The following is a 23,115-nucleotide window of genomic DNA, read 5'->3' on the forward strand; positions in this document are numbered from 1 at the left end:
CTTTAGAAATACTTAAAATACCAACTACTTCTTCCTTAAAAAAATCCTAGAAGGAAAAACATATGGATAAAAGGGATATGTGTCAACTGCCCTTTGGATAACGCACAAAAGTTATAAGAAACACTTTATCCTCTTTTCTCCCCTCCATTCTTTACTTCTGTGGTTTCTGGGATTACTGTTCATACACACCCATGTACATGTTGTACATATATTCAGAGGCATGCTGGCATCAGCTTGAACAGGCTCCTGAGAGTCAATTAGTGACCTGTCAGTGGGAGCATTTACATTTTGGAAGTTGACAGATGATACAAATCAGGGCTTGATTTATTGTTTCGTTGATCATCTAGACTTGGGAAAGTACTAGAGAAAATTATAATGTAGATTAAATGTAAAACTGTGCTGTAGATATTTTTTTTCCTAGATAGCCAGTTGTTAAATATTTACCAGAACACTCCTGCATGTACATAAATTGGTGCATAGTTAGATCAAGATAAGGCTTGGACCTGTGATTTCATTGGTACTGGGAACTCCCAGGTGAGGAAACTCCCTCTATCTATGTTGGTAGCACTTTGTTTACAATTTATAGTCCTAGGGTATTACCGAGAGCACTGAGAAGTGACTTGCTCGGGGTCAAAGGCAAAGACTCCAAAGCAAGTCTTCCTAACTTCAATACCATCTCTCCATACATCATCCATGTTTGTGTGTAGTTGTACGTGTGTATGTGTATGTATATATATGCATATATATGCACATATACATGTATATATGCATGTATAGTCCATTTATGTTTTGCAAAAATTTTTGTTGCTATTCAAATTACTAAAAAAGGAGACCCTTTTAACTTCTGAGGTTGCCACAGGGTTCCAGCTAGCTGCAAGCATCCTAAAGGTATTTAGCTTTTTTTGGTTCAGATTTGAGGATTTAGTCAGTCCTCAGTAAATGTTTTATGTAAATGTTTTATTTTACCAGGTGTATGTCGCATTACCCTCTTGAGCTGTTTTATCTTCATTTGATCATATTTTATCTTTCTGTACTTGCATAATGTTAGCAAATATCACAACACCTTAAGAATCCTGCCCCTCTGAAACTCTCCAAGATGAGGAGGGCTCTCTGGAGTCACTACCTTGCACTGCTCCACAAAGTCCAGACACTCCTGCCAATTTTCTTCATTCCGAAGGTGAATCTTCATCATGCTCTCCCCAACACAGTAATCTTTATGAACAAAAGGGATAAAGATCCAAGTCAGTTTGACAATCACAGGGCAAGCATTTCAGCTAATCAGAAACCTCATCTACTGCTATTCTCAGTTATTGTGACCATCATTCTAGAAAGACTTTCCAAATGAGTAAGATGAAAATTCTAAGTATACTACAGAGCTAGAAGGGTTCTCTAATGAACAGCATGTCCATTCTTTTGTCTTTCAAGTGAATTAGGTTTGCCTTGTCTCCAATATACGTACATGCTACATGGGAAGGACTTGAGTTTGATCCTCAATGTCATTAATAATTTACAACTAAGCCCTGCTTAATTTTGTGAAACTCCTGCTGCAATGTAATTTAGCCAAATGCCTATTTATAAAAAAGCTTGTTTCACTGAATTGAGTGAAGCAAAGAAAGAGCACGTGGGAGACAAGGCTGGAAATAGAGGGAGGGTCCCAACTGTGGAGGATGTTGAATACCAGGCTAAGGAGTTTAGACAGTACTTGATAGGCAAGAGGGAACAACTGAACATTTTGGAGGATGTGGGGGTATGGGAAGAGAAGGAAAAAGAGAAAGGTGGGCACATGATCAGACCTGTCTACATTTTACTGTGGTAAAATGTGCAAGGTGCCGGGGAACAGTTAGATCTGTGTGTGAGACTCAGCTCTGCCACTTGCTTTAGTAAGATAGATAAATTTGGGCATATCATTTCATCTTTCTTGGGGGTCAGCTTCATCTTATGTCAAATGAAGGTGGGACTCAATGACCTCTAAACTTCCTTACAATTCCAATAGTCTAAGACAAAAGTCAGGGAGGCTATTCTCCAGGTGAAACGTGATGGGGGTCGGGGTGAGGTATCAAGGCTAGGGTTCAGCAGCAGAGATGGGAGGTGGAAGGAAAGATGTGAAAGATATTACTTTAAGAATAATTCAGTATGTGAAGTGAGTGGAACCAGGAGAACACCGGACAAAGCAACATCATGTGATGACTAACTCTGATAGACTTAGCTCTTCTCAGCAATGTAATGACCTAAGGCAATTCCAAAAGACTCACGATGGAAAAGGCTATCTACATCCAAAGAAAGAACCATACAGTCTGACTGTAGATTGAAGTATACTATTTTCTCTTTTTTTCTTTCTTGCATTTTTTCCCTTTTGTTCTGATTCTTCTTTTGCAACATGACTAATGTGGAAATATGTTTCATATGTTTGTACATGTATAGCCTACATCAGATTGGTGTCGGGGGTAGGGCAGGGAGGGAGAAAAAAATTTGGAACTCAAAATCTTAAAAAAGTGAATGTTGAAAACTATCTTTACATGTAATTTGAAAAAATAAAATACTATTAAGTAGGGTGGGGAGCGTTGGAAGAATAATTCAATCTTTCAAGTATAAGTGATTGGGTCACTACAAGCAATCCCTCCGTGAACTCAGGTTACAAGCCTTCCTTGCCTTAGGAGATATTTTCCTTGATTTTCTGTGTCCAAAAAAATGAATGACCCCATGGACCACTTGAGAAAGAGCTTCTCCAAAACTAACTAGGTTTCAGAAAACAGGCACATGCAGTTTTCCTTTAAATTAAGTCAGGCCTTTCCTTAAAGGCTAAAGCTTACAGAGGTTATATTCTATGGTTCTCCTTAAAGAACCTGGGGCCACTTAAATGATATGAGGAGGCATCAGGTGACTTTAGCAGACAGTCAGAGATATTATACATTTGAAATTGAATTTGTATAGAATGAGCTCAATAAATAATTTTTAGAATAAAAGAGTGAATTAGCTATCATTAATATGGAATATGACCAGGAGTGTGCTGGAGACAGCTTAAATATTCAGTGTGAGCATTTATACCTCTGAATTCTGCAAATACTACTAACTGGAGCTTGACTTATTGTTTTATTGATTTCTACACTTAAGAAAGTGATGGTGAGCATATTAATAAGGCATATCAAACTTAACTTTTTCCCCCTGGAAAGCTGGTTGTTAAAGACTTACCAGTACACCTCTAAATGTAACTCGAATTTTATCCCAGTGGACCTTGGACAAGTTATAGGGTTATTTTAACCAAAACAGAGATCTTTGCAAATTATGTTTTATTTAGTCCACCAAAGAAAGAACTTAACAACCATTCATCCAGATTAGTTCAATGTCTCTTCCACTTTCTAAAACCTGAAGTCATCTTTGATGGCATTTCCATAAACTAAAGCTACAAAAACCACAAGGTCCTATTAGTTTTCCTTAATTTGATTCAATTCAACCAACATTTATCAAGTGCTTCTTATGTACCAGGTATTGGTACAAAATTGTCACTGTCCTCAAGCAGCTTATAATGCCTGTTGGTCTCTTCTACCTTCCTTCCCCTTGATCTCCATTCCCAATACCCCTTCCTTAGTCCAGGACCTCGGAGCCTTATAATGGAACACCTGTTATCAGTCTTCTACCTGACCTCCCTGATTCCAGTCTCTCTTCACTGCAAACCATCCTGTACACCAGGATCTAGTTGATGTTTCTATCACCAAACTTTGACCATGCCTCTCTCCAGCTCCAAAGCCTTTTGCATCCACAGTGAACTGCATAAACTCTGTTCCTTGGTTTTAAAGACTAATACGACTTGGACTTACCCTATCCATACAGTATTATTTTTTGCTGACCTCAAATAGGAAACCTTCACTGCAGCTGGCCAAATATCCTTCCATGAACTTTCCATAACCATTCATACTCTCCCTCATCTCAGCGATTTTCCTTGGCATGATTCATCAAGCCAAATCACACATTCTTTCAGCTCCAGTTTGAATCTCACTTCCTGCCTGACCCCTTCCTTAATTATTCTACCCTTCACTGATCTCTCTGTGTATCTCTGTCTTTTTCTAAGTTTTATTGATGCCTTTTCTTTTTACATCATTGCCCTTCCAGATAGGAACTGCTCCCTTTCTCTCCACTCCCAAGCTTTTTCTTAGAAGAACAATCAAGCAAAACCAATAGACACATCCATCAAATGGAACATTCTACACCCATAGTCCCCCCCCTCTCCAAGGAAAGAAAGAAGATGCATTTCCTCATATCTTCTCCAATTTGCCTCTCCCAAATTCTCATGGTATTTGTAGGCTATGCCATAGATAGAAACAGAATGATAGGTGGTTATGACTAGATAGAATGTCAGCTTCAAATTGGGGTATTGGGTAATGGTGAGAACCAGCATGTGACTATCCCTATGGGTGAAGTGAAGTAGTCAGTTCTATGATTTAAGGAGACTACAGAAGTATAAAAGGGAGTCTGAGGGCTCATCAATGTGAATGACAAAGAGTAAAAGTGGAGAAGTAGAGGAAGATGGGAAGCCAGCTATTGTACTATCTGAAAAAGGAGGCAGATGATCTGGAGTGGGGGAGGAGAGGAGGAAGTGGTCAATATTTTGTAGCCACAATAATTTGGATTGGGTGAAATTTTTGATTTGATTCAAATTTTGGTTGCTGAGTGATAGAGATAAAGGGAAAATCTGGAAATAGCAGAAGAAATCAAGGAGTTTTCTGATTTCCCCTTTGGAATCAGTATGTCAGAAGGTAGAGCCAGCGCTAGAAAGGATAGTTGGGAATGTAGCATCATCAGGAGAGCCAGGACCCAATGAGGGCTAGTAGATAGGAGTGTTAGAGAAAGAAATTCAGTACAGAGGAGAGTTTGTTCATTATGGAACTGGAATTCCAAAGAGCTCAGTGAAAAGGGTAGGCAGGATTGGAGTGGGATATGGGTGGGGTTAGACTGAGGAGGAGGAGGAGGATGAAATAATACAGGAACACAGAGAAAAACAAGAAAAGCCTTGGGAATAATGGTGATTGGAAGACAAATAGTAAAGCTCCCAGTCTGTAAGAGTGTAGTAGAGGTTACTGTGGTGGGCCTGTATCATGGTAGCTCCTAGGCTGATGCTGCAGCTGTTCCTTCTCTAGGGTAGTTGGCATTTAGTAATGATACCTTATATTTTATGGGACTTTATAGTTTATAAAGTGCTTTCATAGGCAACACATACACACACACATACACACACACACACACACACACAGATCTCATCTGACCTTGTGAAGCAGGCAGGGCAAATGATTCTATCATGTCCATTGAATGAGGGAGGAAATCAAGGTTCAGAAAGTTGGACAGGGCCAAGTCAACAATCTCTTCATTTTACAGATGAAGAAGGAGAAGCCCAAATATTTTAAATAACTTGCTAATGAGTTGCAGAGCAGGGACTTGTAGGCTCCTGGACTAAAACATAGAAGGAACTATAGAGACCTGTCTCCTCACTTTACACAGATACTAAGTGGCCTCCCGCCTTCAAGCCAAGACCCTTTTCACTAAATCACTATGTCTTTACTCTTTCTGAATAAAGTCATCAAGAAAAAATCCCAAAGTCTTAGCTTCCCAGCATTGTCACTTACCCAAGGCTTTATTCGAAGACTGAAGAGAAGCATACCATAGGTCCAAGTTCTCTCTTGTGTAGGCTGGAGGCAGAATTTCACTGGGAAAAGGAGAACCAAGCTTTGGAGGGTCATATATTTTCACAATATAATTTATACTTATCCTTATTGGAATCAAGTAGCATCTGAATAAAATGGATTGTACTCCTGGGGTAGGGAATCTGTGTCCTCCAGGCCACCTGTGGCCCTCTAGGTCCTCAAGTGCAGCTCTTTGACTGAGTCCACCTTTTACAGAACAAATCCTTTTATTAAGGGGATTTCCCCACCCCTGCATTATGCCTTTTGGATGAAGTTCAACTAGTGGTGGCCCAGGAGTTCAAGATTCTCAAGATTCCCTTAGATCCCCAGGAAGTAGGATGTAGTAAGGCCCATGGGGGTTGGAAGTGGTTGGTTTTCCTCACCCCCTCTCCCAATCAGGCAGGTGCTCTGGTACATGCACTAGCTGTGTAAGTCTATTATGCCACAAGTTTTTGTTGTTGTTGTTTTTAAAGGAGGCACTATTGCAGTCTAGTAGACAAAACTGTTGACCAGGGATAGTGTACTGGGCCTAGAGTCAAGAAGATCTGAGTTCAAAACTGGTCTCAGAGGCTTAATAGCTGTGTGACCCAGGAAAAGTCATTTCAACTCTGTTTATCTGAGTTTCCTCAATTGCAAAGTGGGGCTAATAATAGCATCTACTTGCCAGGATTGTTTTGAGGATCAAATGAGATAATATTTGTAAAGCATTTAACACAGTGCCTGGCACATAGTAGGTGCTTAATAAATGTTTCCTTCCTTCCTTTCACCCTTCTGTCCCCTGTATGGTATGGCTTCAAGGGGCCAGAAAGTGACCCAGGCACACCCCACCCCCCAATACTTCTTCCACCAAGTTACAGAATTTCAGAAATCTGAAACTGCAGATTTCATTGAACCTGTCCTATTGTGATTAGCCCTGGTAAACAGTTCTATCTTTTGGAACAGAATAGTGATGATCTCCTTCTCTTCTTCCTCCTCCTTTTCCTCCTCTTCTTCATTCCTCCTCCTCCTTTTTCTTCTTTTTTGTTCCTTCTTCCTCCCTTTTCTCTTTTTTGTTCCTCCTTCCTCATTCTTTTTCTTCTTTCTTCCTTCTTCTCCTTTTTCTTTTTGTTCCTTTTTCCTCTTCTCCTCCTTCTCCTTGTTCTCCTCCTCCTCCTTGTTCTTCTCCTCCTCCTCTTTCTTCTTTTTCTCCTCCTTCTTTTCCTTTTTCTCCTTCTTCTTCCTCCTCCTCCTCCTGTTCTTATTTCTCCTCCCCTTCCTCCCCTGTATCATCACTGACAAAAATAGCCAGTATATTTGCTCCAGGGCATCAGCCTGATTGGGAAAGGGGGTGAGGAACACTCACCACTTCTAATCTCCTGGGTATCATTACATGCTACTTACTTGAGAACTAACTTGTAAATATAAAGAAAAAATCTTGAAGTTATAAACATCCTCTAGAATTCTTTATATTCATCTCCTCATCCTTTCCTTCTAATTTCCCACCTCAGAATTAGTTGTTTCCCTTCACTTATTAGTGAGTGATTCAGATTGCTTAACTACACTCACAAGAGGTACTTTTGCTCACCACTCTCCCATACCTAACTGAGTTGAGAATTCTGATCCTCTCCTGGTTTAATTTTTCCAGCTTTCTTATCATGGTATCAATTTCTTGCTTTACAGATGGAGGATGCTGGATCTTCTCACTCTCCATGAATTCCCTAAAGGACACAAAAATATTCAGGGAGGAATGAGGGGGGATTGAAGTAAAGGAAATAAAGCAGCTTTTAAATATAATCCCCAGATGTATTAAAAAAAAAAAAAATTCACCCATCACTTCCTCACCTATTTCCCAATGCCCAGATTAGCGAAGAGATGGCTCTGACCATTAGGATTTCCTAATCTAAGCATAAAGTAAATGTCTAAGGGCTATAAGTTTCCCCTGTATTTTAATAGGCAGACTATCTTCAACGTGATCATTTTTATATTTAAAATAACTACAAAAGCAAATGAACAAAGAATGTAATGTACATGCTATCCTGGTGATGGACTCAGAATGAAGTTTTCTCCTTTTTTGACATAGTTAATGAGAAGATTTGTTTTGCTTTATTATACATATTTATAACAAGTTTTGTTTTTCTTGCTTTCTCAATGGAAGAGGTAAAGGGAAGTGGGAGAGAATTTGGAACTGAAAACAAAAGTGAATTTTTGAAAAAGAATGCAATGTATATCTCCCCTTCCCCTCCCCAATCCCCACCCAAATAGGCAGTTTTGATTATGCTTTAGAAACCCTGGCATAAGGTATTTATTCCTTTTTGTAAATGAAAGCTTTGCCTCAAAACCAAAAGCACAGAGAGCCTCAATCATTGTACCGGTGCTATCCAAGCCTCAAGAATTTGCTATTATTAAGGTTTCAGACCTGAAATTCTGAATCATTTCTTCCTTCTTCATGTTCTTCCAGTATTTCATCAGATCTTGCCACTTGTAGTGGTTACTGATTTCCTGCTTTAAGTTGGACTCCGTTAGATTAACGAACAGTTTGGCAATGGCTCTTTGATTTCCCAGTAGGGCTTGGTTTATGATCTGTAAGGTGAGATGGGGAATGGTGATCTTGGGTACAAAGCCCTCCCTCTTTGAAATCCCAAAGCATGGTACCATAGATTTCTAATTGGAAGGGACTTTTATTCCTCGTTGCTCTACTACTCCAACCTTCTCATTTGACAGATGGTGAAACTGAAGTCATATATTCTAACCTCTTCATTTTTCTGAGGCCAAGAGAGGATATGGGAATTGCCTAAGGGCACAGGGAGTAATGAAGTGACAGAGTTGGGATTTGAACCTAGGTCATCCTGAGTCCAAATCCAGTGTTCTTTTCACTGTACCATATCATCTCTTATAGGACTCTGGGTCTCTTACTGCTCTGCAACATTTTACATTGACTTGTATTTATTATAAAGGTTGGTTATTTAATTTGGAAAATTTTGTGAAGGCAGGTCTCTGTAGACTTCATGGAACTTGGTACAAGATCTTGCACACAGCAGGGAAGAAAGGAGAAAGGGAGGAAAGAAGAAAAGAAGGTAAGAAGAGAGGGAGGAAAGGAAGGAGGAAAGAAGAGAAAGGAAGGAAGGAAGGAAAGAAGGAAGGTCAGAAGAAAGGCTTATATTTATAGAGGGCTTTAAGATTTGCGATGTGCTTCACATACATTACCTCATTTCATCCTTACATCTACACTATAAGGTAAGTACTGTAGCTATTATTATCCTCATTTTATAGATAACCAAGTTGAGGCTCAGAGAAACATTATAGTGTCACAGATAGGATTTGAACTCAGGTCTTCCCAGACTCCGTATCTAGAGAGCTTTTCACTACATCAAGCTGCAGGAAGGAAAAAAAAAAAAAAGCAAACTCTTTTTGTTTACTTAACTTTTTCCCCTATGTAAAATAAATTAACAAGTTTAAATTAACAAATTAAGCATCTCAAAGATGCTTATAGTTTTTGGTATTAACCAAAGATAACGGTAAAAAAAATTATCATGATTAATAGAACTGATATCAAACAAAGAAAAACAGAAGTTTCTATTTACACACACATATACACACACACATCCATGGATATATATGTATGTGTATGCATATAATAAAAGAATATGCATATATATCCATGGATATACATATATATATGTATATATGTAATCCTAGCTTAAGAAACAAATTGTACATGTGGGATTTTCTCCTATTGGTGGAGATCAATTCCCCAACTCTGCATGAAGCGTGGAGTTGGTGAGAAGGGGAGAGGAAAGAGATCTAGGGCTCTTCTGATTTCCAGCATTGAGAGAGAAGATAAGTGAATTCAATAAGTGATAGACCCTGGGAAGAAGTCAACATGAGAGGAACTGGCAATCTGTATTATATCCCTATATTCCTAACTTGCTATATTAGAGAGTCCAAGGAATAAACCTCTTGGGTGAAAACTGAGACTGTCTTGGTTGACCTGAGTTAATTTGGTCCCAATGGGAGAGTTTACTTACTCTGCATATAGTCTGGCATATATTTGCATATGTATACTATCTAATTTCTGATTCACTACCAACTTAGATAAATGGGTTTCTTTGCTATCTACTATGTTAGTTCATTATAGAACTAACATCTAGAGCAAGGGGGTCCAAGCCTTTTTCTATTAATGAGTAGCAATCAGGAGTTTATCTTGGACTTAAAAATGACATCCCCTAGACTAGGAATGTTTAAGGGAGCAGACAGAGAGAATTCTGGCCCAATGCCCTCCCTCCCTGAGGAGAGCAGGGTGGCCAGCTTCTCGACACTTCCCCTCCTGGATGTAATCAAGGTTTCCCTGGGAGAAGATTGTGGGCAGAAGACACTGGTGATATTTATTCTTATCTCACTAGGAGCCACCTTTAAACAGACCCATGTGGATATGCATAACCGACATGGGCAAAAACAACAGCACCTTATATATATATATGTGATATGTATGTATATTTATATGCATGTATATGTATATTGCAAATGAAATATACACGTATATTTACATATAGATTTCTATGTATATGTGTATATCTACATATGTGTGTGTATTGTAGTAATATTTCACTTCTCTGAAGGATATGACTAGCCAGAATGTAGCTAAGACTCTTAAAAAGAAGCAAGATTGTCCTCTAAAAAGTCAAGGCAAAAGTACCTACGTTGAATTCATAAGTGAGGCTCTTCAGGCCCTCATCTGAAACCTATTTGCTTTTATTTTACACAAAATTATAAAAAACTTAGTGATCAGACTTCCTAATCTATAGTACATTTAGAAGCACCAAATTATAAAAGTGTAAGAGGGGTGAAGTGTTGGAAGAAGGTACAGTTATCGCAATTTCATTCACTTGAACAAACATATTAAGTACCATCCATTTATAAGGAGGCACTTTGGCAAATGGTGGAGATACAAAAATAAAAAAACTACATAGTCCTCTGCCGACCCTGCCAAGAACTTCTATATTGGCAGCAGCAGGAGACAAAAGCTGATATAGGGAGATAGAAAAACTATAAAAAGCAAACACAAGAACTAAAAAAAAATCAGCCCTATATGCCCATTTAGCATAGGGATGAACAACTCTATGAATCTCAGTAGTCCCCTCCAGTGCAGAACTGGTGTTTGCAATGGTGTCAATGTGAAAGGAAGAAATTATGTTGAACAAACTCTAAGAGAAGCTAAAAGGCAGTGTGTTGTAGTGACTTAAAGAGCCGGTCTCTGAGTCAGGAGGAGGCTGAATAAGTCACTTCCTCGTTTAGAGCTCTCAGACAACTCTCTAAGACTCTAAGTTGAGCTGATCTGCACTAGTGGAGGGAATTTCCTCACCAGGACCTTCCCTATACCAATGAAAACATAGGCCTGAACGTTAATAACAACAACAACAAAAATACTCTAAGAAGACCGGAGTTTATAATATATATAATTTAGAAAGGTTTCCATCCCAAATAGTTAAAATAACGTGTTGGCATCTAGACTGGAGGTGGATTAGGTGGTGGTACTATAGACAGAGCAATGGGACTCAATTCAGGAAGACCTGAGTTCAAATTCAGTCTCAGACACTTATTAGTTGTGTGACCCTGGGAAAATCACTTAACCTCTATTTGCCTCAGTTTTCTCATCTGTAAAATGAGGATAATAATAGCACCTATCTCCCAGGATTGCTGTGAGGATCTAATGAGGTAATAATTGTACAGTACTTAGCACTGTGCCTGGCATGCAGTAAGCTGTATATGTTATTATTATTATTGTTTTCAGTCCTCTGGAAAATTCACTAATTTTCAGCTAATTTCTCTAGCAGTAATTGAGATGTGCAATGGGGAACTGCTATATCTTTTGACTTGAATGTTCTCCCAGAAAGTTACTACTTCCTATAAAGATTAACTTACCATAGCTTCTTTATGAATCAGCCTTTCTATATCAGGGGAGAGGAGATAGGCATTATTTTTTAAAATTTCCATGTATTTCTTCAACACTTCCCCTAACTGGAGGTGAAAAAGCAACATTATGAATACATTCTTAATTTTTTATGATGTAATATTAATTTAAAAATTACAATTGTCATTTACGTACTGCCTTAATATGTTACAAAGCTCTATGTCATTTTAAAAAACTCTCTACATCTTGCTAGATAAATACTAAGAAGATAATTATTCTCATTTTATAGAAGAAGAAACTGAATTTGAGAGACATTAAGTGACTTGTCTAGGGCAGATATTTAACAAGCATATAAGGATTTGAAGTCAGGTGGTCTTATCTCTAAGTCTAGTATGCTATTATCCATCATGCCATCATGCCATGTTGCTTCTGAATAAAATCACCACATTAGTAACATACAACATAGAAAGAAACCATGTAAACTTTAGCTCACTTTCTCAGCTCTGTAGGCTTCAAGTTTTTTCAGTCTTGTATCAAAGTCTTTGATCAATATTCTTCTATTTACGAATTTCTGGCTTAGCTTATCCCATAGTTCCCACAAGCTCTGCAAAGTGTAGTTTATGGCAGGTCAACAGAAACATTCCAAGTAAAAAGACATAAAGAGAACATGTGGAAACAGGAAGGAAAGGAAACAGCAGGGTCTGAAGCCCAGTGAGGAGGGCAAGGGAACCAGAGCAGGCTAAGGCAAGTTACCTATGCTCTTACCTGAATTTTGAAAATTTCCAATTCTATATCACCTTCAGTTTCTCTGAAGAGAGTTTCAATATTTTCAGCATTCTCTGACAGTTTTGTCAAAAGCTCCTCTCCACATTCCATGATAAGAAATTCCATCTCCTTAAATGAGCAAAGAGTGACATTAGCTATCAAATACTACACATAACTTGACCTCCATTCTTTAGCTGGCCTATCCATGTTTGCAGGATCATAGCATCACAGATTAGACCCTAGAGGCTATCAAGTCCCAAACTTCCCTCATTTCACAGATTAAGGAAAGCAAGACACAGAAAGGTTAAGTGACTTACCCAGAGTTGCAAAGTTAATAGATGTCTGATGGAAAAACAAATAACAGTATACGATATAGTCTGCTAAGTGTTCAGTGAGTGCACACTCAATGTGTACTCTAGAAATTCAGAGGAATAAGAGATTATAGAGGACGAGGCAGAAAAGCCTCCCAGGAAGAGGCTAGAAATTGGATTGGATCTTGAAGGCAGGATAGTAAAAAGGCAATGCTGCTATAGCTGAGAAGGATAGGAACGCATCCCTCAAAGGAAAAGTGTGAGTAATGCTGCAGATGCTCACAGTAATGTCCTACATGCCAGGCTCAGGAATTCGCACTTTAATCTGTTGATAGTGGGGAGCCATTGAATTTGTACTAAGCAATGTTTTAGGTTGATTAATCTGGTATCAGCATGTAGGATAGATTAGGGGGTGAAAGGAGAGCCATGAAATCTCACCAGTCCAATCTGGGACATTTCTTTCTGTAGGTTTTTCAAGTTGACCTCATAGATGTGTCTTTTTCGGTTGTCCAGCCGCTGAATGATGTCACTATTAGTCTTCTCAGGAACTATAAAAGAAAGCAGAGAATATAGATTAATAGAGAGATGTGTCAGTAGCAGAAGGGAACCAAGGTCTAGCAAAGATACTTAATGTCCCAACTTCAGAATTAGAAAAGGGAAATCATGTCTTATTCTATACATGAAGTTCAGGTGGCAATAATCATTATTCATCTTCATTGAAACAATTTATTTAGCAAATACTCCCTATATATGGGACTATATATTCAGTGAAAGTGTTCATTATGTTTTCTTATGATATAATTTCCCAGAATCCCAAAGATATAGGTAATTTTACAGGCAGAAGCAAAGACCAAGATCTTAAATATTTACAGGCCTTAATTTGGAAAAACAACTAATCTAACTCGAGTGCTACTGATGGAACTATTATGTATCATTACCATCAAAAAAACATACAATTAATGCAACCAGACACTAACAAATTCTGTTTGATACATATAAATGCAAAAGAGCACACCTCAAACCTTCTATCTTGTTGACTGACATGATATTCATTCAACTTTCAGTCATTTGTACTCTCAGGATTTCAATATTTCCTTTATTCTTGTAGAGTCTTTATCTTTTGGGGGGAAATCGGAAAATTCACTCTTAATCTAATACAAGTTATTTTCTTTTGGCCATAATAAATGCTTATTTAGGAATAATAAATAAAACCATTAATTGCAAAAATAAATGGGAGACAATATGCTAGAGTTCAACAGAGCTTCTAGAGGAAGAATAGATATTTTAGACTCAGTTCCTTGACTAGGTTCTATGGCTGCTCAGTATGAATCATTCCTCCATGGACACATTTTTCTCTATGCCTTAGGACATACAGTCTTTGTGAAATGTTAAGACTGAAAAAACTCATAACTGTATAACCAACATGGTGATGTGCCTCACCAAATTTAACTACACTAGCCCTCATGTGATTTGTTATTGGGCCTATAATTAAAGCCTTTCAGTCTTGATGGCACCTGCCAGAGCTTCATGAGATCATAGATTTGGAGTTGGAAAGGGCCCCAGAATCATCTCATCCATCCCTCTGATTTTGATGAGAAAACTGAAGCCCAGAGTGATTAAGGGATTTCCCAGAGTCACACAGGTGGTGAGTAGCAGAACTGGGATCCAGGCCCTAGATCTTCCTACTTCAAATCTAGTATTTTTTTTCCACTGCACTATGCAATCTTTCCTGGATCTGTCCCAAGGCTGTCTGTTATATTGTGGATTTTTTTGGGTATGAGGAGGTGGGGTACTCAGGGGAGTCCCCCAGTCAACTTGATGAGCTTACAGGTCAGTGGGTGTCTTTGTGATCAGAAAAGTGTTTCACAGCTATTTTTAATAGAAAAATTTCCCCAACTTTCCATATTTAAAACAATAAGGATTGATGGGATTTCCAAAACTAAGAAACTGTAAAATCAAAACCTATCAAAAACCCAGTTATCTGTAATGGAATATTATTGTGCTGTAAGAAATGAAAATATGAGGACTATAGGGAAGTATGGAAAGAATTCCATGAACTGATCCAGAGTGAAGTAAGCAAAGCCAAGGAAACAATACGCACAATGACCTCCACCACAACACAATTAAGAGTGAATGTTGCAAAATTACTAAGAACAAGCAGGATGTTAAAGAAGAGATACAAAAAGACACCTCCCCTGACTCCTTTGCAGTTGATAGGAGTTCCACAGGTGTGGAGCCTTGAATATATTTTCTGATTTTTTAAAATATATTAATCAGTTTTTTCTAATTGTTTTTCTCTTCTTTCTTTCACCTTTAAAAATTTCTTTGTTCTATAGACTGGTTCTCTGGAAAGGTGAGGGTGGAAACACGCAAAGTAAGTTTAAGGGATATAAAAACAAAAGCCATCAAGAAACATTTTTTTAAAAGCCAGTTATTTTGAAATTCTTAGGAAATGTCACATGGAAGACAAAACAGGTTGAAGATAAATATTTCAGTCTTACTCTCAGTCTGTAATCTAGAAACTAATGCTTTTAAAATGACCTTCATTCTTCTGAGACTCAAAGATAAATCATGTCCATCAAGTACTGCTGTATAGTCATTACTCTAACACAGCTGATATTTTGTGATTAAATTGGACACAGTAAGCTGTCATAACCAACCACCAATCAGATGATATATATGATCCAATTTATATTGGATTATCCAAATTATATTTATATGTATTTATACTGTTTTATATTTTATTCATATTTATATTATGTGATATATTAAACAAGAGATAAAACAATATGTTTATATTATATTTATATATTATTTTATGATATATTATAAATATAATAAATAATATATTATATATTTGTATTATTTTCCCAACTAGAATTTAAGCTCCTTGAGGGCAGGGACTACTGTCTTGTTTTCTTGCTTGTATCTCCATCCTGACAGCTGGGCATATTGGGTATGTGAATACCTTCATCTTAGAAGAAGATCTCACAAAATCATTAAAGATGTCTATGTTTTCAAGTAGGTCTTCTCCCACAAGAGGTAAATTAGGAAGACATAGGAAACAGGTTAGACATGAACTCTTCAGCTTACCAATAAAGTCACTTAGGCCTCTCACTTCTCGGGCAGCAACCATATCTTCAGTTTCTCGAGTGTTTTCCATAGTAACTATTTGGATTTCCCTGAAAGTGATGAACAGGAGGAGAAAGTTTGAACCCCAAATATTGAAATCTTAAATAATGTTTCAAACTTAGAAGATTATCAACTAGAAGAGGACTGCTGCAGCACCTATCCCAATAAGGATATTCAGTGCCTATTGGATCAGTGTTCTGCTATTGGACCATGCCACTTCTACCACTTCCTTCATCCCTTCTCCCTCTTGCTCCTAAGTGTTGACCTCACTTCCTGGCTACCAGCTCCCAACTATACCAGAGCACCCCTCTTTCAGGCTCCCTTTCATATGCTATCTTCCTTACTAGAATGTAAGCTCCTTGAGGGTAAAGAATTCTTGCTTGCATGTCCATCTCCAGAGCTTAGCACATGCCCTGGCAAATAGTAAACATAATAAAGACACTGTCTATCTTTCTTTTTCCCTTTTCTTTCTTCCTTCCTTTCCTTTGTTTGTTTGTTTCTTCCCTAAATTGTTATTTAGATCAAAAATAGCATCTAGGTAACTTTGGAAACACTGATGATTCAGGGATTTTTTCCTTTACTTTTAGGATGGGTTTAAGCACTATGTCCTTAGAAATGTTATTAGCTTAAGTAATAACCAAAATTAAAAATATGATGGGAGGGAATTCATTCACCAATTAGATTGACTAAAAAAGGAATTCTTTGGATGAATGTTACAAAAATAGTAATAACTACTACTGGATAATGCTTTACAATTTTCAAAGCTACTTTACATTTGATCCTTGAAATAAATCACTTTATGAGAGGCAAGGTGGCAGCAGGTAATGAATGGATAGAAGTCCAACTTTAGCTCGAGATCTGCCTCTGACCCATACTTGCCGTGTAACCCTGGACAAGTCATTTAACCTCTCTGTAGACCCAGGCAACTCTCTAACATAAATAGTTATATGTAAGTTTTTGATCTTCATCTGTGGAAATAAAAGAATCCATTTCCATGCTAGCAGTCTCCTACCTGGATGAAAACTAGATCTGGACCAAAACAAAACAAAATGAAACCTAACCACTCTATGAGGTGGATATCCTAGTATAGTAAAGAGAGTACAGGAGTCAAGAGATTGTTGAATTCCAATCATGGTCCTGAATTTGCTAGCTACGTGACACTGGGAAAATTACTCAAATATTCTTAGCCCGAGTTGTCTTACCTGTAAAATGGGGATGATTAATCTTACAAAATTGTTGTAAGAAAAATACTTGTAAAACTTAAAATGCCACTATTGTAAAAAAAAAAACAAACAAACAAACAAAAAACATCAACCTGAGTATGGTTGAAGGAATGCAAAGCAAAATTCACTAGTTCCAGGGTTGCCTAATGCCTCTTTGAGGCACTAAAGTGTAGCTTTCAGGACTCTTTTTCTATAAACCAAGAAGTGAAAAGAATTTTCTTACTCTAGTCTAAGTAGACCTTGAAAACTCCTAACAAGAGGAAATATAAAAAAGAAAATCTCAGAGACTCTGCTATGCTGGCTGGGTGCAGCTGTGGGTCTGCTTAAACAGGTCTCCAAAAAAGCTTAAACAACCCTCAGGCATAAACAGCTTTACAAAAGAGCAATCGCTTCCTTTGAGAAAAGTCTTCACAGTAGAAAACAGCTCCAACAAATGAGAGTATCATCTCTATAGAGAAGAAACCTCATAGAGAGGACAACAGCGACTCTACAGAGCATCAGTTAAGTGGTGGTTTTTGAAAGTGGAGTAAAGTAATAATAAAGCATAGTAGGTTGCCAAGAGATTTAGTGATGAAGTTATGAGAGGTATATCAAATGGGATGCAATGGCAGGATGATGAACTTTCTGGAAGAGTTCTTTATTTAGATGGCAGCATGTGAATTTGAGGGAGATTATACCCCTGTTGTATATATTTTTGGAAATAGAAATAATTCCTCATTATTTATCTTTCCATTCTGTTTTATTAAATGCTTTTCACTCTAAATTCATGTGTTACCTAGCTAGGTCTGATAAAAAAAAAAAAGCTTCAATAAAATCTGAGAAGTCTTAAATGAACTGATGCAAAATAAAGTGAGCAGAACCAGGAGAACATGGTACACAGTAACAGCAATACCGTATGATGATCAACTGTGAATGACTCAGCTACTCTGATCAAAACAATGATTCCAGATGATTCTAAAGGACCCATAATGAAAAATGCTATCCATCTCCAGAGAGAACTGATAAACTTTGAGCAGATTGAAACGTAGCTTTTAAATTTTGTTTTTCTTGTTTTGTGCATTTTTCTTTTGCAACATGGCTAATATGGAAATATGTTTTGCATGACTTCACATGTATAATCTATATCAAAGTTGTTGCCTTCTCAAGGGGTGGGGAAGGGAAAGGGGGAGCAAATTCAGAACTCTGTTTTTTAAAAATTAATGTTAAAATTTTTAAATATAATTGGGAAATATTTAATTAATAATAATTAATAAATAATATTATATAAATATTATATTTATATATTTATTATATTATATTTATATTATCTTTATATATATTTATATCATTATATATATTATATATATTTATATATAAATATAATATTTATAAATATATAAATATTATATAAATAATAAAATAATTAAATAAAAAATATATTATTTAAAAAGAAGTTTCACTGATGGGACCTGAGAATTATGAATTTGAAGAGATAATTACCCTAACAGCACCATGAGCACTGGCATAGGTGAGGAGCCTTAAAAGGGAGATGGATGACTCAGGCAAATTTATTGTTATTTCTATTTTATAAATGACAAAACTGAAGCTCAGAGAGTAGTGATTTTTCTAAGGGCATTTGGTTAGCAAGTGGAAAAGTTACCACTCGGATCCATGCCTTTTGATGTCTAGTTCAATATTCTTTTTACTACCTTTCCCACTGTGGATTATCCCCAATATATCCCATATATGGTTTGTTTATATATAAGTGTTTGCATGTTGTCACTCCTGTTAGACTTTGAGCAACTTGTGTGCAGGGACAATCTTTTGCTTCTTGCCTTCTTTTCTTATCTTTGCCCACCCATAGGTGCTTAACAAATACTTTGCTGACTTATTGACTATACTAGCCTCTTGAATAATACTCTTAGCTCTTGGAGTTCCAAACCTTCATTTCCATTTGTGTGTAATTTAAATAATCTAACACAAAAAATTTATAAATGCCTTATGTAATTCCCTATACTATTATCAATATATGTGCTTGTTAGGTAGTAGAAAAGTGGAAATAGTAAACCTGACCACATAGGCTATCCCCAACATACCTGTACAAAACAGGGTTTTCTACGGATTTGTCATTAGGCAGAGCTCGAGCCCACATTCTCTGACGAGGAGATAAGAGTTGACCTGTAGGTGTTTCAGAATTCCTGATTAGAGGGATCTTTCCACTCTTCAAAGACCCAGCATGTTCTACTGCCTTTTTTCGACTGTTTGCCAATGAACGGACAAGCTGGACCTATTCCATAACAGAATCAATTGGTTAGAAATCTCAAGCACGATTTCCAGTTCTAGGAGCCAAGATGGCAGAGTGATTGTAAATTGCTATCTCCCCCACCTTGTTGACCTTGATGAGCCCAGAGAATATCTCCCCTGGGGAAAAACCCTGGAACAGTGGGAGCAGCAGAAGGAGTAAACAGATTCTCAGCAGAAAGGAAGCCAGAAAGATCACTAAGGAGGGTTCCTCTTGCTGTGGTCAAAGGCAGGGCAGGATCAGAGCTGTCTCAGACAGCCCCACCTCAACAAACCGGGAGAAGATTCTAAACCCCAGGGGGGTGAAGCCAGAAACTGCCAACACCAGGACCCCAGGCATGCCTCAACACGCCAGTGGAATCTGGAAGACACTAACGCAGACAGCTGAGATTGCCTATGCTCTAGCTCAGCAGAGGTGCCTCTAGCATCCAGACCAACCCTCCCCCACACAACACAGCTAGCTCCAGGGTAACTTCCAGGAAAACCCAAAAAAGACTTCACCTGGCCTCTGCTTTCAAATACCATCCAGCTCAGCACCAGGTAAGCTGTAGCATTTTAGTTTCTAGCTGAAAGAACCAGAGGCCGCAACACACAAAGACTCAAGTTTTAAGGACAAGAACTGTGGGACAGAGCTCCCTGTGCCACAGATGCAGAGATCTACTTTAAAAGCCAGAAAAAGGGTCATTATCATGAGTAAGAAGCAAAGCAGAAAAGAAAAGACCATAGAATATTTCCATGGGGACAAGGACCAAAACACAAATACCAAAGAGGTCAGCATTGAGACTGTACTCCCATCTGAAACTTCAGAAGGGAATGAATTGGTCTGAATCACAATGAGCCATCTTGGATGAGCTCAGGAAGGATTTTAAAACCCAAATTAGAGAAATAGAAGAAAAATTGACCAATTTTTTCTTAAAATATGAAAAAAAGAATTCACTGAAGAGAACAGCTCCTTAAAAAGGAAAATTGGACAAAAGGAAAAGGAAGTACAAAACCTAACTGGTGAAAATAACTCCTTAAAAGGAAAATTTGAACAGATGGAAAAGGAGATGCAAAAGTTAACTGAAGAAAACAATTTGACAAAAAATAGCATTGGGCAAGTAGAAGCTAATGAATCGATAAGACATCAAGAATCTATGAGACAAACAGAAGCTAAAGAATAAAAAGATAGAAGAAAATGTAAAATATCTAGTTGGAAAAACAAGTGACCTCGAAAATAGATCCAGGAGAGAAAAATCTGAGGATTATTGATCTACCAGAAAGCCATGATGAAAAAAAGAGCCTGGACAATATCATCCAAGAAATCTTCAAGGAAAATTGCCCAGAAGTCCTAGACCCAGAGGACAAAACAGTCATCAAAAGAATCCACCATTCACCTCCTGAAAGGGACCCAAAACTAAAAACACCAAGGAACATTGTTGCCAAATTCCAGAACTATCAAGTAATGGAGAAAATACTGCGGGCACCCAGAAAAGAAAAATTCAAATATCTAGGAGCTGCAGTCAGGATCACACAGGACCTTGCAGCTTCTATGTTAAAAGACCAAAGGAATTGGAATATGATATTCCATAATGCAAAGGAGCTGGAACTACAACCAAGGATTAATTACTTAGCAAAGTTGAGCATGATATTTCAGGCAAAGAGATGGAAATTCAATGAAATAAGGGATTTCCAGGCCTTCCTGATGAAAAGGCCAGAACTCAATAGAAAATCTGATCTTCAAACGCAGGTCTCAAGAGAGGCATATAAAAGTAAACAGGGGAAAAAAACTTATTGCACAACATGAGCAAACTATTTACATCCCTATAAGGGAAGGTGATACTTTTTAATCTTGAGAATTGTATATTTATTATGAAATATAAAGGGGATATACACAGATAGAGGGAGTGAGCATAAATTAAATGACGTGATGATAACAAATTTGATTTAAGGGTGTAAAGGGATTGTAATGGGAGATGTGAAAAGGAGGAGGCAGAAAAAAATAAATTCCATCACAGGAAGAGGTACAAAAATATGTTACAGTAGAGAGAAAGAGGGGAAGGAGATGAGCATTGTTTAAGAGGTACTTTCATCTGATTGGATTCAAGGAGGGTAAAACAAACTCAGTTAAGTATAGAAATACAATTAGCTCTATAGGATTAAAAGGAAGGGAGATTGAAAGAAGGGAGGGAAGACTGAGGGAGGGAGTGGTCAAAAATTAAAACTCTATTGTGGAGGGGAAGGGAGAAGGGAGAACTAAAAGCATAAACAAGGGGAAAGGAGATGGATGGAAAGACACAGATAGTAATCATTACTGTGAATATGAATGGGATGAACTCTCCCATAAAATGGAGGCGGATAGCAGAATGGATTAAAAACCATAATCCAACAATATGTTGTTTATAAGAAACACATTTGAAATGGGGGCATAGACACAGGGTAAAGGTAAAAGGTTGGAGCAGAATATTTTGTATTTCAGCTGATGTAAAAAAACCAGGGGTAGCAATCCTAATCTCAGACAAAGCAAAAGCAGAAATAGATCTAATCAAAAGAGATAAGGAAGGAAACTATATCCTGCTAAAAGGCACCATAGACAACGAAGCAATCTCATTACTAAACATATATGCTTCAAGTGGTATGGCATCAAAATTCTTAGAGGAGAAGTTAAGGGAGTTATAGGAAGAAACAGACAGCAAAACTATACTAGTAGGGGACCTCAACCTCCTTCTCTCTGAACTTGATAAATCTAACCTCAAAATAAACAAGAAAGAAGTTAAGGAGGAGAATAGAACTCTGGATAAGGTAGATATGACAGATCTCTAGAGAAAACTGAATGGGGATAGAAAGGAGTGTACTTTTTTTTTCAGCGGTACATGGCACATGTACAAAAACTGACCATATACTAGGCCAGAAAAACCTCACAATCCAGTGCAGAAAGGCAGAAATAGACAATACATCCTTCTCAGATCATAATACAATAAAACTTACATGTAATCAAGGGTCATGGAAACATAAACTAAAAACTAATTGAAAACTAAACAATCTAATCCTTAAGAATGAGTGGGTTAAACGACAAATTATAGAAAAAATCAACAACTTCATTCAAGAGAATGACAATAATGAGACAATCTACCAAATTTTATGGGATACTGCAAAAGAAGTTCTTAGGGGAAGTTTTATATCTTTGAATGCCTATATGAACAAAATAGAGAAAGAGGAGATCAGTGAATTGGGCGTGCAGCTGAAAAAGCTCGAAAAACAACAAATTGAAAATCTCCAAGTAAATACCAAATTAGAAATGCTGAAAACCAAAGGAGGGATTAATAAAATTGAAATTAAGAAAACTATTGAACTAATAAATAAAACTAGGAGTTGGTTTTATGAAAAGACCAATAAAATTTATAAACCTTTGGTCAATTTGATTTTAAAAAAGAAAGAAGAAAACCAAATTACCAATATCAAAAATGAAAAGGGTGAACTCACCTCCAATGAGGAGGAAATTAAAACAACAATAAGAAATTACTTTGTCCAACTGTATGCTCATAAATTCGACAATATAAATGTGATGGGTGATTATTTTAAAAGATATAATTTGCCCAGATTAACAGAAGAGGAAATTGAATACTTAAATAACCCCATCTCAGAAAAAGAAATGGAACAAGCCATCAATGAACTCCTTAGGTAAAAATGTCCAGGGCCAGATGGATTCACAAGTGAATTCTATCAAACATTTAAAGAACAGTTAATTTCAATACTATCTAGACTGTTTGGGAAAATTGGATAAGAAGGAGTCCTTCAAAATTCTTTTTATTATAAAAATATGGTTTTGATACTTAAACCAGGAAGGGCCAAAACAGAGAAAGACA

The 23,115-nt window shown here is 37.3% G+C and overlaps 1 protein-coding gene across 5 annotated transcripts in view; it reads right to left on the reverse strand.

The window, feature by feature from the left end:
* Positions 1–23,115, reverse strand: part of CCDC180 (coiled-coil domain containing 180) — a 154,117-nt gene that overhangs the window by 125,660 nt on the left and 5,342 nt on the right. For 4 of the 5 annotated variants that reach the window (XR_011972245.1, XR_011972244.1, XM_072632833.1 and 1 more), the window contains exons 3-12: positions 19,066–19,256; positions 15,729–15,817; positions 13,074–13,183; positions 12,325–12,453; positions 12,053–12,163; positions 11,571–11,666; positions 8,068–8,231; positions 7,250–7,369; positions 5,616–5,695; positions 1,124–1,212 (exon numbers count right to left, since the gene is read on the reverse strand). Coding sequence is in view for 3 of the 5 variants with exons in the window: in XM_072632833.1 (XP_072488934.1) it covers positions 1,124–1,212; positions 5,616–5,695; positions 7,250–7,369; positions 8,068–8,231; positions 11,571–11,666; positions 12,053–12,163; positions 12,325–12,453; positions 13,074–13,183; positions 15,729–15,817; positions 19,066–19,256 (1,179 nt within the window). In the remaining 2 variants the exon portion in view is untranslated. The remainder of the gene's footprint in view (positions 1–1,123; positions 1,213–5,615; positions 5,696–7,249; positions 7,370–8,067; positions 8,232–11,570; positions 11,667–12,052; positions 12,164–12,324; positions 12,454–13,073; positions 13,184–15,728; positions 15,818–19,065; positions 19,257–23,115) is intronic. The other variant, XM_072632832.1, reaches the window with a different exon arrangement.

Source organism: Notamacropus eugenii, chromosome 1 (genome assembly GCF_028372415.1).
Source record: "Notamacropus eugenii isolate mMacEug1 chromosome 1, mMacEug1.pri_v2, whole genome shotgun sequence".
Lineage (NCBI taxonomy): Eukaryota > Metazoa > Chordata > Mammalia > Diprotodontia > Macropodidae > Notamacropus > Notamacropus eugenii.